Consider the following 15024-nt stretch of genomic DNA (forward strand, 5'->3'; position numbering starts at 1 on the left):
GACAAAGCGCTCCAACGTACCAACTGCAGTCATCGCAATTGACGCGTGGTTGACCAATAAGGACCGACAAGAGGCGGGGAGGCCAAACCCCCAGCCAGACTCGCCAATCAGAGAGAAATAATTTTAGTGGCAGGTTGCTGACGGCAATATTTACACACCTGTCTTCGTGTGTAGGTGTCTTTATGTTTTGGCGTAGAGAATTGCTGTTGGATTTTAAAAAGCAGAAGTTTATAAAATTACATCGTTCGCTCTAAAGACTTGACAGTAAAAGGTTGATAGTTCCCAGGAGTGCTTTCCTATCTGCTAGCAAACTTGCAGATTATGGATCCGTTGTTGTATCTTGGAGGAATAGTAGTTCTGTTTCTGTTGTGGATCAAGGTGAAAGGGTTGGACTACGTGATAGTTCATCAGAGATGGATATTTGTCTGTCTGTTTCTACTGCCGCTGTCAGTCATATTTGATGTCTATTATTACCTGCGCGCGTGGCTCATCTTCAAGATGTGTTCTGCACCAAAACAGCACCACCAGCGCGTGCGTGACATCCAGAGACAGGTACGGACACGTGGCTACATTGCAAGGATGCATATGAATATTGTTATATACGTTGTTTAAGATAATGTGGTGCGCCTTTTTTACTGACTATAACCAGGCTTTACCCACTATACCCTTAAGCAGTTCTACTTCCCACCCTATCTAGTTCTACTACTTTACATAAAACGAATACAAACACATAAGAGCAGAAGTGTAAAGTAAAATTAGGTTGTTGTCTATAATCTGGACATTCACAGTTCATACGTTAGCAATAATGCAATATTGCCTAATTTCTAAGCACCTAGTTTCTAAGTTCTGATAACTCCCAGTGTGACTATGTAGGAGAATTAATTCTGATCCAGATCCCTGAAAACTAAAGCAGACATAGTGTGTGGGAATAGTGATAGTGCTCAGCTTTTCAGCATGGTATCAGATACTGCACTGCCCCTCTCTAGGTTTACTACATCTCATTCTCCCGTAATGTTCTGCAGTGATTTACATTGAACAGCTGGGTCTTGGACTGGGTCTTGAACCAGAGGCCCCAGGAGAACTCAAATATCAACCTTTTTCTGTGCAATACATGTCCAGAACTGTAGGTAGAGGCCATAATGCTAACATCCAGAACAATTACTCTGTTTGTGTTGGGCAGGTACGTGAATGGAGGAAAGAGGGAGGGAAGACACAAATGTGTACAGGTCGTCCGGGTTGGCTGACTGTCTCCCTGAGAGTAGGGAAATACAAGAAGACCAACAAGAACATTATGATCAACATGATGGACATTCTGGAGGTGGACACACAGAGACAGGTAAGATACACACACACACACATTTTGTGTTTTATTATGCTTGCAGGTAGCTGAGATTGTTCCCATTTAAAATCCATAACCCCTAAACTTTACTCTGATTTTAACCGTTTTATGCTAACCCTAACCATTAAATTGAAAATGGCTTTTTTCTTGGGATTGACCACAATATCCGATTGTTCTTCTCTTGCTATGCTTGCAGAGATTTCTGGCCCCCACCTGTACTCACACACACACACACACACACACACACAAACATACTGTTCATGCATACCGTCATATCAAAATGAATGGCACCCTTGATAAAGATGAGGAAAAACGTTGTTACTTAATTAACACAGATAATAAGCTGTATTGTCATTTCCCACATGTAGAATATATTGTACTTCATTAAGAGTTTAAAGCAATTTCCACTTGGTGCAGAACCTGGTGGATCTTTGAAGGGTTATTTGGCATCCACTGGTCCTTTGTTACGGTCCACAGCATAATGGACTGTACCAGGTAACCTTGCTGAAGACTTGCTGCCATGGGCTGAAACCTGTACGCTCCCTGTTGCTATTGTAAGTCAAGCACACATCAAAAGGAGTTAATTCACCACAAAATCAAACGCTTCCAATGCAATTGTAGTCTCCAAACTTTAGTACCATAGAAAACCTGTGGTTTGAATAAAAAGAGGGCAGTCTGTAAGTGATGGATCTCAAGGATCCATCTTGTGTCTTGTGTCTATCCTGAACAAATCCTCTTTTGCCACTGGACGTTTTAACAGCTTATTGGCCTTTTTCGTGAATGATATTGATACAGTTAAACTGACTAACGTTTCTTACTAAGTTTACCTCCACCACAAATTGCGTATATGAACTGTTAGCTTTTGCCACTGGCCGTTTGAACAGCTTATTAGCCAGTAATAGGCTTTACCACTATCTACTAACTTACTGGACTAGTCATAGGAATTGAGCAATTGCTAGTGAGTCTGCCAAAGCTATTTCATTTCATGGCATAACAACTTACTTTTTTGTTTCATTCATGAATGACATTGATACAATAACTATCAATAAAGGCGACGATAACTAACTTTTTCAGCAAGTGAAACGACAAGAGAATCGTGGAAATAAAATTAATAAATATTGTTGTTCACAATAGATTCAAACTTGAGTCTTCCACGTGAGAGGCACTGTCTTTAACCACAACGCCACGGAATTAAGCATTTCAATAGTCGCTAAACACTTTTGAGGATTGTGATAAACTGACTAACATTTCTTTTTATGTTTACCTCCACCACAAATAGCATCTATGAACTGTTAGCTTTTGCCACTGCCCGTATGAACAGCTTATTAGCCAGTAATAGACTTACAAATTTCTTAGGAATAATCGTAAGAATTGAGCAATTGCTAGCGAGACTCAAGATGAATGTTTCCAAGCCAGAAACAGTCGCAATATAACTGTATATAGTTTTAGGCTCACTATAACGTAACTACTGTATGTTGCAGACAGCAAATGTGTTTGTCTATCCTGTCTCAAAGCGCATGCACGGATGCGTACTTCGAAAATCCACCAGAAACAGTCGCATAATAACCGTATATTGTCTTATTTCAGTCTTACTATAATGTAGTCACTGGAGGTTTTAGCCAGCGAAGTTTCGTATATACGGAATAATTTATAATGTGTACTTTGCTTCGCTTGCGAGGAGATACGAACTGGGGATATATAGTTCGCACATCCGCTTCTCTAACCATTACGCTATATAACAAGGTGAGTGAGTCAGTCAGTCAGTCAGTCACTCTTCTTGGCCGGCTTCGTTTACGCGATCCGGCAAAAATCTATTCACTTGAATCCTTAATGAAGTACAATATATTAAACATGTTGGAAAATTACAGTAGAGCTCATAACCTGTGTTGTTTATTTGATACAGCCTTTTTTGACAAACTTTACTAAGGATGAAACTTTACCAGGGGCAAAACTTTACCGGGGCAAAGCTTTCCCGGGGTGAAGCTTTCCCAGGGACGAAGCTTTCCCGGGGTGAAGCTTTCCCAGGGACGAAGCTTTCCCCAGGGGCAAAACTTTACCAAGGGTGACTGTGACTTTAAATACTTCAATCTACAGAACTACAGCGTTTGTGTGCGTGTCAGTCTGAATGATCTGAGCATCTACATACTATGTGTGTCACAGGTAGTTCGTGTGGAGCCCCTTGTCAATATGGGCCAGATCACAGCCCTCCTCAACTCCCTGGGCTGGACTCTGCCTGTGCTGCCAGAACTTGACGACCTCACTGTCGGTGCGCACTGTATTACCATAATGTCTCATCACTGGTATCATTTTACAGTATTGTGGTATAGTTGTTCTTTATATATATACAGTATCTCACAAAAGTGAGTACACCCCTCGTAGTTTTGTAAATATTTGATTATATCTTTTCATGTGACTGAAGAAATGAGTACAACCCTAAGTGAAAATGTCCAAATTGGGCCCAAAGTGTGGCCACCATCATTTTCCAGCACTGCCTTAACCCTCTTGGGCATGGAGTTCACCAGAGCTTCATAGGTTGCCACTGGAGTCCTCTTCCACTACTCCATGACGACATCACAGAGCTGGTGGATGTTAGAGACCTTGCGCACCTCCACCTTCTGTTTGAGGATGCCCCACAGATGCTCAATAGGGTTTATGTCTGAAGACATGCTTGGCCTTTACCCTCAGCTTCTTTAGCAAAGCACACGCTTGACACCATCTGAACCAAATAAGTTTATCTTGGTCTCATCAGACCACAGGACATGGTTCCAGTAATCCATGTCCTGTGGTCTGCTTGTCTTCAGCAAACTGTTTGCGGCCTTTCTTGTGCATCATCTTTAGAAGAGGCTTTTTTCTGGAACGACAGCCATGCAGACCAATTTGATGCAGTGTGTGGCGTATGGTCTGAGCACTGACAGGCTGACCCCCCACCCCTTCAACCTCTGCAGCAATGCTGGCAGCACTCATACGTCTATTTCCCAAAGACAACCTCTGGATATGACGCTGAGCACGTGCACTCAACTTCTTTGGTCGACCATGGCGAGGCCTGTTCTGAGTGGAACCTGTCCTGTTAAACCGCTGTATGGTCTTGGCCACCATGCTGCAGCTCAGTTTCAGGGTCTTGGCAATCTTCTTTTAGCCTAGGCCATCTTTATGTAGAGCAACAATTCTTTTTTTCAGATCCTCAGAGAGTTCTTTGTCATGCGGTGCCAAGTAGTGTTGCTGTACACTCACTACTTTACATTGTAGCAAAGTGTCATTTCTTCAGTGCTGTCACATGAAAAGGTATACTCAAATATTGACTAAAATGTGAGTGGTGTACTCACTTTTGTGAGATTCTGTATATTGTTTAGCTGCATTGTATAATATAGAGTCTACAGTATTTATCCCAAATTAACGGTAAAGCATTGTGGAGGTGTTTTGGGGATGCTTTTCTGCCACAGGGCCTGAAAATCTTCCCGTAAATGTAAAAAAATCTATTCTGCTCTATCAGTAAATGTAAATCTGTGAGATGATGCTGACAATGCAAAACAAACAAGCAGGTCTACATCAAATGGCTTAAAAGTATGGCTTGTCAATGGCTAGATTTAAATTGAAAGGACATACTGCATCAGGAAAATGTTCAGAACAAATTGTCCAAGTATTTCTGTATGGAAGAGTGTATCCACAGATGTAAAAGACTGATCGATAACTACAGGAAGCTTTTGGATTCAGTCATTTCAACTGAAGTTGTCACAACCAGTTTTTGAGTGTACTGGAGTGGGGGGGGGGTAATTGTTTTTCACACAGGGGAACAGGGAGCTGGACAACTTTGTTCATTAGATACATTAAAGGGGCCGTATGTTTCATTTTCAACTAGCATAAATGTAAGCAAAATTGACCATTAAACCTCCGCAATTCATGTTTTAAGTTATGGTTTCAAGTATTGTCTTTCCATAACATTTAGTTTTTCTCCAAAAGTGCCTGGGATATTCAGGGTTTCATCTTTTCTGCCAGTCCATCAGGTTGCATCACATGCAGCATCATCCCTCCCACTCACAACCACCCTGGATTAGATAATACTATTGTGGTCTGGTTCAGTGAGGGAAGAGGAGAAAAGTCATGTTATTCTTTAAATTCAGTCTTGTGTACATTACCAGGCAGGATTCTACACACCGCCTCTTTAAATAAGCATCAAAGTGTATTTGTTCACTGAAGTTTCCTTTCCAAAATCTGAATACTTTTCAGTAGCACTCTACATGGTGATGGGTCATTGTTTGCTTATGTTGTTACTCCTATTCATCCTCTCCTACTCCACTCTGAGCTAGGCTGGGAGCTGGGACATTTACAGAATATTTGAGTTGATGCCCAGCTTACCCAAAACAAATATTCACCACAGTAAACGGATAGGGAGCACAGGGAAATTACTTTAATAAGCTATGCTCCTGTAGGACAGGTTCCCAACCCAAAATGTCACTTCCCTAAAAGGGGGGGGGCACCCACCGAAGCCCCCCTGGAATGCCTGGGCTAATCTGTGAGCAGGATTTGAACTCTGGTCTTGCAAGCGTTAGTTATTTTATTCAGTGTATTTTGCAATGCTCATGGACACAGTTTCTGAAACTTCCGTTTGTGTGGACAAGATACGAGCATGTTCCCCGTATTGCGCCATAATGAATGACCGACTGAAAGGCAAAACCCAGTTTATAAATGGAATATGTTTCTATTATTGTTGTTCTATACAAAGACTGGCAGTCTGTCAACTTGGAGTTGAGTGTTTCCATGGCATCTCACCCATCAGGGTTGTTTATTTCCTGTTGAGAGCATCATTAAACTCTTATTGGATTAGAAAATAGATGGTAGATGGTAGAGATCAAAGGGGGGGAACTCTGAGGAAATGGCTTCGGAGTGCCTGGCCCATTGGATCAGATTCCGTAATGGTTTTCCGGATCCATAAACGTTAGATCAACAGCTTAATGTTTTCCCATCAGCCAGCTGTACATACGTCTAGAGCTGCACACACAAACACACAAACACTTTTGTATGTGTGTCATCTACTGTTTCCCTGAACATGATAACACCCTCATTTTGCACCTTTATCTCCCTCCTGCTCCTCTCTTTCTCGCTACAGGAGGTCTGGTAATGGGTACAGGTATAGAGTCATCCTCTCATGTCTACGGACTCTTCCAGCACATCTGTGTTGCATTTGAGCTGGTGCTGGCTGATGGCAGTCTGGTCCGCTGCACTGAGGTAAACAGCTGTTTTTACTGCTCTGCTCGTTGCAGCAGAGTACTCTTACATACCTCCAGTTCAGTGACTTAACATCCAGTCACATAACAGAGTAATAGTAAAAGCCTCCAGTTATGTTACTGAGTAATACTAAAAGCATCAAGTTATATAACAGAGTAATACTAAAAGCATCCAGTTATATAACAGAGTAATACTAAAAGCATCAAGTTATATAACAGAGTAATACTAAAAGCATCCGGTTATATAACAGAGTAATACTAAAAGCCTCAAGTTGTATAACAGAGTAATACTAAAAGCATTCATTTATGTAGCAGTGTAATAGTAAAAGCCTCCAGTTATGTAACAGAGTAATACTAAAAGCATCCAGTTATGTAACAGTGTAATAGTAAAAGCGTCCAGTTATGTAACAGAGTAATACTAAAAGCCTCCAGTTATATAACAGTAATACTAAAAGCCTCCATTTATATTACAGAGTAATACTAAAAGCCTCCAGTTATATAATTGAGTAACACTAAAAGTCTACAAACCTCCAGGTCTATAAACGCTTAATACTATATATCCAGTTCTACAACTGAGTGATACTACATGCCTCCAGATCTATATATAAAAGTGTGTGCATACAATCACTATAATTGTTTTGGCCGCAACAAGAACAGTAAGACAAATGTGTGTGTGTTCTTTAACAGGAGGAGAACTCTGACCTGTTCCACGCGGTTCCATGGTCCTGTGGAACTCTGGGATTCCTGGTTGCTGCGGAGATAAAGATTGTCCCGGCTAGATGTTGGGTTCGTCTGCAGTATGAGCCAATCAGAGGGCTGGAGAACATCTGTCGTCGGTTCACTGAGGCGTCTAAGGACAAGAACAACACCTTTGTAGAAGGTCTGCAATATTCCCTGGATGAAGCGGTTATTATGACTGGCACAATGACCGACACTGCCGAACCCAACAAGGTTAGAGAGAGAGAAATAGTGGAAATTGAACTGAGAATGAGGGAGAAGGCACCTGCCTTTGTCTGCAAAATCTAACCTTCCAATATGCGTGTTGGTCTGTGTGTGTGTGTGTGTGTGTGTTTGTCTGCCTGTGGGTGTTTCAGATCAACCGGATCGGCCTCCACTACAAGCCATGGTTCTTCAAGCATGTTGAGAGTTACCTCAGCAACAACCAGAAGGCTGTGGAGTACATCCCTCTGCGCCACTACTACCACCGGCACACGCGGTCTATCTTCTGGGAGCTCCAGGTACAAACACACACCCGGTACATTAGACAGATGATACAAAGTGACCCTTTCATCGTGCAGATTTTAGCATGTCATCATCTTCTCCCCAGGACGTTGCTCTGCATTAGCCTCCCTAATGCACACAGACCACACATATACGCACAGTACCATTAGGCAGCCATGTGTGGTTGGCTGGTAATTGTTCCTGCAAAACCTTAAATGGTGTTATAAATTATGTAGAGTATTTTTCTGACAGGCAGAGGATGTTGTAATTCTCTAATTACTGACCATGTGCTGCTGCACCCCCACCCCTCCCCATTCAGGGTTGCACGCAGCAGCTAACTGATCTGAAAATGTTACATGAAAATCTGAAAAAACGTTTTATCCATGATGGACACGACTGCGCAGCTGGAAACCTGATTCCTGTGTGTGTGTGTGTGTGTGTGTGTGTGTGTGTGTGTGTGTGTGTGTGCGGGCGCGCGCGTGTGTGTCTCCAGGACATTATCCCATTCGGAAACCATCCAGTGTTCCGCTGGTTGTTTGGATGGATGGTTCCTCCTAAGATCTCTCTGCTGAAGCTAACCCAGGGAGAGACAATCCGACAGCTGTACGAGCAACACCATGTTGTTCAGGACATGCTGGTCCCCATGAAACACATCCAAACCGCCATCACGCGCTTCCACCAGGACATCCATGTGAGACTCCCGCACACTGGGACATACACATAAGGCACATAATACGGACACACACACACACACACACGTGTGACTGAGCTGGGATATCCAGTTGTAGGGGTGTGTCTGACTGGGTATGCCCCGCCTTCCAGGTGTACCCCCTGTGGTTGTGTCCGTTCCTGCTCCCCCCGGGCCGGGGGATGGTCCATCCTAAAGGCGAGGAGGCGGAGCTGTATGTGGACATCGGAGCGTACGGAGAGCCCAGAGTCAAACACTTCCAGGCCAAAGCCTCGTGCAGACAGCTGGAGCAGTTTGTCAGGGAGGTGCACGGGTGAGTTTCTGCGTGCACACCCACTCTATGTCCAGGGTCATCATGGGAAGTCCGGGGAGTGGAATCCGTCCGCTAGGCGTCCTCTCGTACGGAGGGCCATACACATATTTCAAGTCCTTTTTTAACTGTACATTTGATTTGTGGCCTCAAATAGAGCATTTTAAAATGTGCGTCCAGGTTCCAGATGCTGTACGCTGATGTGTACATGGAGCGCAGTGAGTTCTGGGAAATGTTCGACGGGACTTTGTACCACCGCCTGAGGAAAGAGCTGGGCTGTCACGACGCTTTCCCTGAAGTCTACGACAAGATCTGCAAAGCAGCACGGCACTGACCTCTGACCCTTTAGACTGCCACCCCACCAGCAGTATAATGAAGACGATAGTCGCTAAGCGTTGTTTGCACCCTGTTCTCAGCCTGTTTGTAACTTTAAGTCCACTGAACACAGCCCTATGAACGGCCTGTTTTCAAGGCTGTGTAACCTGGTTATTTCTCGTGATGTTAACGTTTATTTGATCAATTCCTAATTTGACTTTCGAGGGGTATATTTCCTTACTTCAGACTGGACATCTTATGCACTGTGGCTTTAATGATGTGACGTAGTAGAGAAGGATGTTTTTTATGCACTTATGTCATATCCGGTCTACTGTTGTGTCTGTCACGTGTTGACGATCACCCTGTTAGAACACCCTGTTAGAACACCCTGTTAGAACACCCTGTTAGAACACTTGAGTATTTTTTGTCTTTTCCACTGTACTTAAACTCAGCCTTAAACTCAGTGGTCTGTGGAGTATGAAGTATTTCACAACTACCTCTGGTTTGTGAAATAACAGTCACCAGCTTAGTTCACACTGTGTACTCTATGTATGTATGTATGAATGTATGTACGCGTGTGTATGTGTCCTAAAGAAGAAAAAGGACATTACTGCTTTTGACCACAAATATTTCTGTTGATGCATGATAATAAACTTTGATTTGTCAACAATACATTTATTACTTTATATCCAAGATAAACATGTTAGTCCTAATACATTTTAATGTTTGAAAAACTGCATTTTCATCTGATGTCTTGATGTGGTAACGTCTTCAGTGGGTGTGGCTTGGCGGGTTGAGTATCTAAGCTGCTGTCATGAAAAGGTCCCTTCGGGGCGGAACTAAGAAACTCCGCCTGTCCACAGGAACATTCACAGCACGCAGCCTCTCCCTGAAACACACACATTGTCTTTCAGAGAAAGTTCCTGTCAGATCAAGTGTTTGTGTGAAGCTGGCGTGTGTCTCACTGTGCGTATTTGTCTCTCTCCGGAGTGTGAAGGTATCTCTGCGTCCGGGAACTGAAGGAGGACGTTGGGCATTTGGCCTTCTTGCTCTGCCCCTTTCCTGCAATGTTGTAACGCCCGGGACCAACCGTGCCCTGATTACAGGAGAGAAGAGGTTGTGGGTTAGAGGACAGGGTTTAAGAGTTGAAGGGTGAAGGTTTTGGCTCAACTCACGTAATTTCCATTCTGCAGTCTCTCTGTCCTGGGGCTGGTGCGGGACGCAGAGCAGAGGAAGGGGGGGGGGGGGTGACACGTTGGCCGGGACTTGGGGGGCACACCCTCATACCACCCTGGACCCGGGGACGTCTGACGGGACAGGATACATAAAAGCACCAGAACAATTCTTCTACCGTTTCAGTCAGAGTTGGATGTTAAAGGAACGCCTCAAATGTTTGGCAGGGCACTGGGGCGTTGTTAAGGGTCAGAGATTACTCACGGCAGGGCGAGGGCATTGGGACAAAGTGCTGCAGTAGATTCTCTCCGTTGGCATGGCTGGGTACTGAGCCAGCGTTCCAAACTTGCCGTGATTCGGCTTTTGGCGGCCCCCCGGCTCCTCCCCGAGTGGTGGACTCACCACAGGGGCCCGCCCTGAAGTCAGGTTCACATGCTTCTACACACACGCACATGTACTTCTAACTGATCAGAGTGGTCACTCCACCAAGTGGTCACACACAGTGTGTGTGTGTGTGTGTGTGTGTGTGTTTGTTTAGTCAGTTAGTTACCGGGACAGCGTAGAACCCGGTGATGGGTTTGTCTCTTGATCCAGTGAAGAGGTCATAAGGCCCTCTCTTGCTGGTGCCACTTGCCAGCAACAACTCTGTGCTGCTTTTCAGAGTGTAGGTACAGGGACTCAGACCTGAATCCTACACACACACAAACACACACGGTTATTTCCAGTATAGTGTAACCTTTACCCTACTGTCCCTATTAGAAATAGTTATAGTGTGTAATGCGTGTTGTACCGTAGCGCTGGCTTCAGGGAAGCGTTTCAGCGAGGAGCTGAAGTGCATATTGGTAGCTCTGTTTGACCCCACCCTTTTCTCCTCCAGCGCAGCCCATGGAACACCCCCTTTACCATAGCAGCCAGGGCCTGGCGTGCAGCTCTATGCACACAGGGGTTTTGAGGAGGGTTGGTGGTGTAAGGAAATTTGAGCATCAGAGAAATATTGATTTAAATCTAACACACTGATTTCAAGTCTGTAGCCAGTTGATAACTATCGCAACATGATGTTGACATGCACCCAACCGTTCAGTGTTGCTGGTATAATGTGGTACCTCCCAGTTTGTCGGGTGGTACCTCCCAGTTTGTCGGGTGGTACCTCCCAGTGTGCCGGGTGGTAGCCCCCAGTGTGTGTCGTGTGGTTCCTCCCAGTGTGTTGGGTGGTACCCCCCAGTGTGTCAGGTGGAACCTCCCAGTGTGCCGGGTGGTAGCCCCCAGTGTGTTGTGTGGTACCCCCCAGTGTGTCAGGTGGAACCTCCCAGAGTAGGTTGGTACCTGAGCCTTTCTGAACCTCTCTTCCCTGGTGTCACACACTCCTCTCACACTGCCTGGTTTCTTTTGAAGTTTCTCTATGAAATCTCCTGTTCTGTAGCTTCCTGGGCCAAGTTTAGTAGTCTACAGGACAAACAGGCAGAGATTAGGGGTCTGCACGCTTGTGTGTGTCTGTGGAAGTGTGCACGTGCATGTGTGTTTGACCCCACACCAGGAAACGTTTGCTCTCCCAGGCACCCCTTTGGAAAGGATTACATATGGCTGCCAGCCTGGCTGTCTCCTGGGCTCTCTGCCAACCCAGCCCTTTGGCCCGCTCTGACACCGACCGTACACTGAAGTCCCCGTGGCTTGCAACATCATATGACCCCGGGCCCAGCCGTCTCTCCTGAAATAATCAACATACCCAGAATTCTAAGGACAAACTCAAACAAAAAATGGAGCCGTGTCTGTTATATTTAAGCAAAATGGCTTAAGGAGGTTTGATATATAGCCAGTATACCATGGCTCTGAGCTGTTCTTAGGCACGATGCATTGCATAGCCATGGTACAACCCTGTTTCCAAAATAGTTGGGATGCTGCATAAAATGCAAATAAAAACAGAATGCAATGATGTGCAAATGCTTTAATCCCTATATTTAACAGAAAATAGTACAAAGATAACATATTAAATGTTGAGAAATGTTCTTGTTTTTGGAAAGATATACAGTGGGGAGAACAAGTATTTGATAAACTGGCGATTTTGCAGGTTTTCCTACTTACAAAGCACGTAGAGGTCTGTAATTTTTATCATAGGTACACTTCAACTGTGAGAGACGGAATCTAAAACAGAAATCCAGAAAATCACATTGTATGATTTTTAAATAATTTATTTGCATTTTATTGCATGACATAAGTATTTGATACATCAGAAAAACAGAACTTAATATTGGGTACAGAAACCTTTGTTCAAAATGTTCACACTGCAGCAGGGATTTTGGCCCACTCCTCCATACAGATCTTCTCCAGATCCTTCAGGTTTCGGGGCTGTCGCTGGGCAATATGGACTTTCAGCTCCCTCCAAAGATTTTCTATTGGGTTCAGGTCTGGAGACTGGTTAGGACCTTGAGATGCTTCTTACGGAACCACTCCTTAGTTGCCCTGGCTGTTTGTTTTGGGTCGTTGTCATGCTGGAAGACCCACCCATGACCCATCTTCAATGCTCTTACTGAGGGAAGGAGGTTGTTGCTCTATTTTTGTCTCATCAGACCACATGACCTTCTCCCATTCCTCCTCTGGATCCTCCTCTGGATAGTTCTGGGCTGATCCCTCACCTTCCTCATGATCATTGATGCCCCAAGAGGTGAGATCTTGAATGGAGCCTCAGACCAAGGGAGATTGACCGTCATCTTGAACTTCTTCCAATTTCTAATAATTGCGCCAACAGTTGTTGCCTTCTCACCAAGCTGCTTGCCTATTGTCCTGTAGCTCATCCCAGCCTTGTGCAGGTCTACAATTTTATCCCTGATATCCCTTACGTGTGTGGACAGGTGTCTTTTATACAGGTAATGAGTTCAAACATGTGCAGTTAATACAGGTAATGAGTGAAGAACAGGAGAACTATGATAAAAATGACAGACCTCTACATGCTTTGTAAGTAGGAAAACCTGCATAATCTGCATTGTATCAAATACTTGTTCTCCCCACTGTATCTGGTTTATTCTTTGCATGGTAGAGTTTTAACTTGCATTTGTGGATGCAGTGATGTACTGTGTTCACAGACAATGGTTTTCGGACATGTTCCTGAGCCCAAGCAGTGATTTCCACCACAGAATATTGTCTGTTTTTAATGCAGTGCAAAATCACGGCCATCCAATATTGGTTTTTGGCCTTGTCCGTTATGTACAGAGACGTCAATCGATTTTTTGAATCTTTTAATGATATTATGTACCGTAGATGATGAGATCTCCAAACTCATTGCAATTTTACGTTAAGAAACATTCTTAAATTGTTGCACTATTTGCCAGCGCAGTCTTTCACAGAGTGGTGAACCCCTCCCCATCTATACTTATGAAAGAGTCATTCTCTCTGGGATGCTCTTTTTGTGCCTAATCCTGTTACTGACCTGTTGCCAATTAACCTAATTAGTTGTGAGATTTTCCACCAGGTTCTTTTTTTAAACGTGTTGCTGGCATCAAATTCAAAGTGGGCATATATTTTTCATGGAACAATTAAATTTTTCCGTTTCAACATTTGATATGTTGTCTGTGTACTATTTTCTATTGAATGTAGGGTTTAAATGAATAGCACATCTTTGCATTCTGTTTTTATTTCAATTTTACACAGTGTCCCTGTGTAACTTTTTTGGAAAGTATATTGGTAATATACTACAAACCGCCAAGATGCCTTATTGCTATTATGAACTTTTTGCCAAACAATTAGAACAGTAAAAAGTGATGTCATGTCATACTCATATAATAATAACTGCCATGATATATGAGACTGTATACCCCAGGTATGACATTTCATAAGCGCAAAAAGGCATCTTAGGTTTGTGACATTGCCAATATACCACGGCAAAGCGCTGTGACCAGCAACACAGCTCTTAGACATGGTATACTGGCCATACACCACACTCCTTCCTGCTTTATTGCTTACATATACCATGGGCTATCAACCAATTAGCAGTCAGGATTCAAAGCACCCTGTTTATCATGAAGCATATACCAGCTCATTGGTCATCTTCTTACAGTAGGGTATCTCAGTATAGGTCCCTGCTCTCTTATTGGCTGGATGGACCGCTGACACGTCAAACCTGCATTATGCACATTGAAGTATGCCATCAGAATATTGTTTACTCCATCTAGCTAGCTTTTTTAGTGCCTTATCAAATGTATTGGTCTTACCTCGCCATCTGTGTTCCAAACGGGGCTCCTTTGAACTTTTTCTCCGCCATCGTTTATGTAGTTGTACCTCCCCTGACACTAAAACTAAATGATGCTTGTGTTTTAGACACAAACGTATCTATGGCAACACTGACGTATACGAACATCACATAACGTCTTAATAATGAATATATCCTAACAACCCAAGTTTTAGCTCGTTTTTTTTTCACGCAACAGCCCGCATGTTTCGCTGACATACGATATTAATCAAAAAGTCTGTAAAGAACGAATCAATATGTCAGCGCTATCCTTAATGTCTTGAGTTATTTTGTTATACTTTTATACAAACGTAACACGAAGACTCCTACCTTGCGTTGCTTCAGTTTTCGTGTCTAATCTAGTGGTTGTAACCCTGTAAATGATACGTTCGTATTTACTGCCATCTACTGGAAGGACCCAGTAGCCCTATTTGGGAATGCATGAAACTGTAGTCTGATACCTGCAAGGCCGCACCTGCTTTTGCGTTCGCAGCTCATTTAATCCACACATGGAAATGCTATTTAACTATAGATTTA

General features: G+C 43.6%; 2 protein-coding genes across 4 annotated transcripts; one reads left to right on the top strand and one right to left on the bottom strand.

The window, feature by feature from the left end:
* Positions 1-139: 139 nt before the first annotated feature.
* dhcr24 (24-dehydrocholesterol reductase) lies at positions 140-9767 on the top strand. Its single transcript, XM_010872114.3, has 9 exons — positions 140-552; positions 1181-1336; positions 3500-3605; positions 6444-6562; positions 7249-7512; positions 7656-7799; positions 8276-8473; positions 8605-8783; positions 8961-9767. Exons 1-9 carry the CDS (start codon positions 322-324, stop codon positions 9112-9114), a joined length of 1551 nt encoding a protein of 516 aa, XP_010870416.1. The 5' UTR covers positions 140-321; the 3' UTR covers positions 9115-9767.
* Positions 9768-9856: 89 nt separating this feature from the next.
* Positions 9857-14963, bottom strand: LOC105011792 (lymphocyte expansion molecule). Of its 3 annotated transcripts, XM_029121824.2 has the most exons (11): positions 14818-14853; positions 14471-14554; positions 14292-14379; positions 11800-11973; positions 11592-11711; positions 11059-11199; positions 10819-10959; positions 10533-10706; positions 10271-10402; positions 10061-10191; positions 9857-9984 (listed from the first exon to the last, which is right to left on the bottom strand). In XM_029121824.2, exons 2-11 carry the CDS (start codon positions 14518-14520, stop codon positions 9897-9899), a joined length of 1239 nt encoding a protein of 412 aa, XP_028977657.2. In that variant the 5' UTR covers positions 14521-14554; positions 14818-14853; the 3' UTR covers positions 9857-9896. The 3 variants fall into 3 exon arrangements, with proteins under 3 accessions (XP_028977657.2, XP_028977656.2, XP_019904278.2); XM_029121823.2 differs by having other exon boundaries at positions 14471-14963; XM_020048719.2 differs by lacking the exons at positions 10271-10402; positions 10533-10706 and having other exon boundaries at positions 14471-14963.
* Between the last annotated feature and the right edge of the window lie 61 nt (positions 14964-15024).

The sequence above is a fragment of the Esox lucius genome, chromosome 8 (assembly GCF_011004845.1).
Source record: "Esox lucius isolate fEsoLuc1 chromosome 8, fEsoLuc1.pri, whole genome shotgun sequence".
Lineage (NCBI taxonomy): Eukaryota > Metazoa > Chordata > Actinopteri > Esociformes > Esocidae > Esox > Esox lucius.

Coding starts and splice junctions, on each gene's coding strand:
- dhcr24 (XM_010872114.3), top strand. CDS start 322: ATGGATCCGTTGTTGTATCTTGGAGGAATAGTAGTTCTGTTTCTGTTG. Junction 1,337..3,499: donor AGGTGGACACACAGAGACAG/GTAAGATACACA, acceptor TGTGTGTCACAG/GTAGTTCGTGTGGAGCCCCT. Junction 8,474..8,604: donor GCTTCCACCAGGACATCCAT/GTGAGACTCCCG, acceptor CCCGCCTTCCAG/GTGTACCCCCTGTGGTTGTG.
- LOC105011792 (XM_029121823.2), bottom strand. CDS start 14,520: ATGGCGGAGAAAAAGTTCAAAGGAGCCCCGTTTGGAACACAGATGGCG. Junction 10,403..10,532: donor CCCAATGCCCTCGCCCTGCC/GTGAGTAATCTC, acceptor CTGTCCCGTCAG/ACGTCCCCGGGTCCAGGGTG. Junction 10,192..10,270: donor GACTGCAGAATGGAAATTAC/GTGAGTTGAGCC, acceptor TCCTGTAATCAG/GGCACGGTTGGTCCCGGGCG.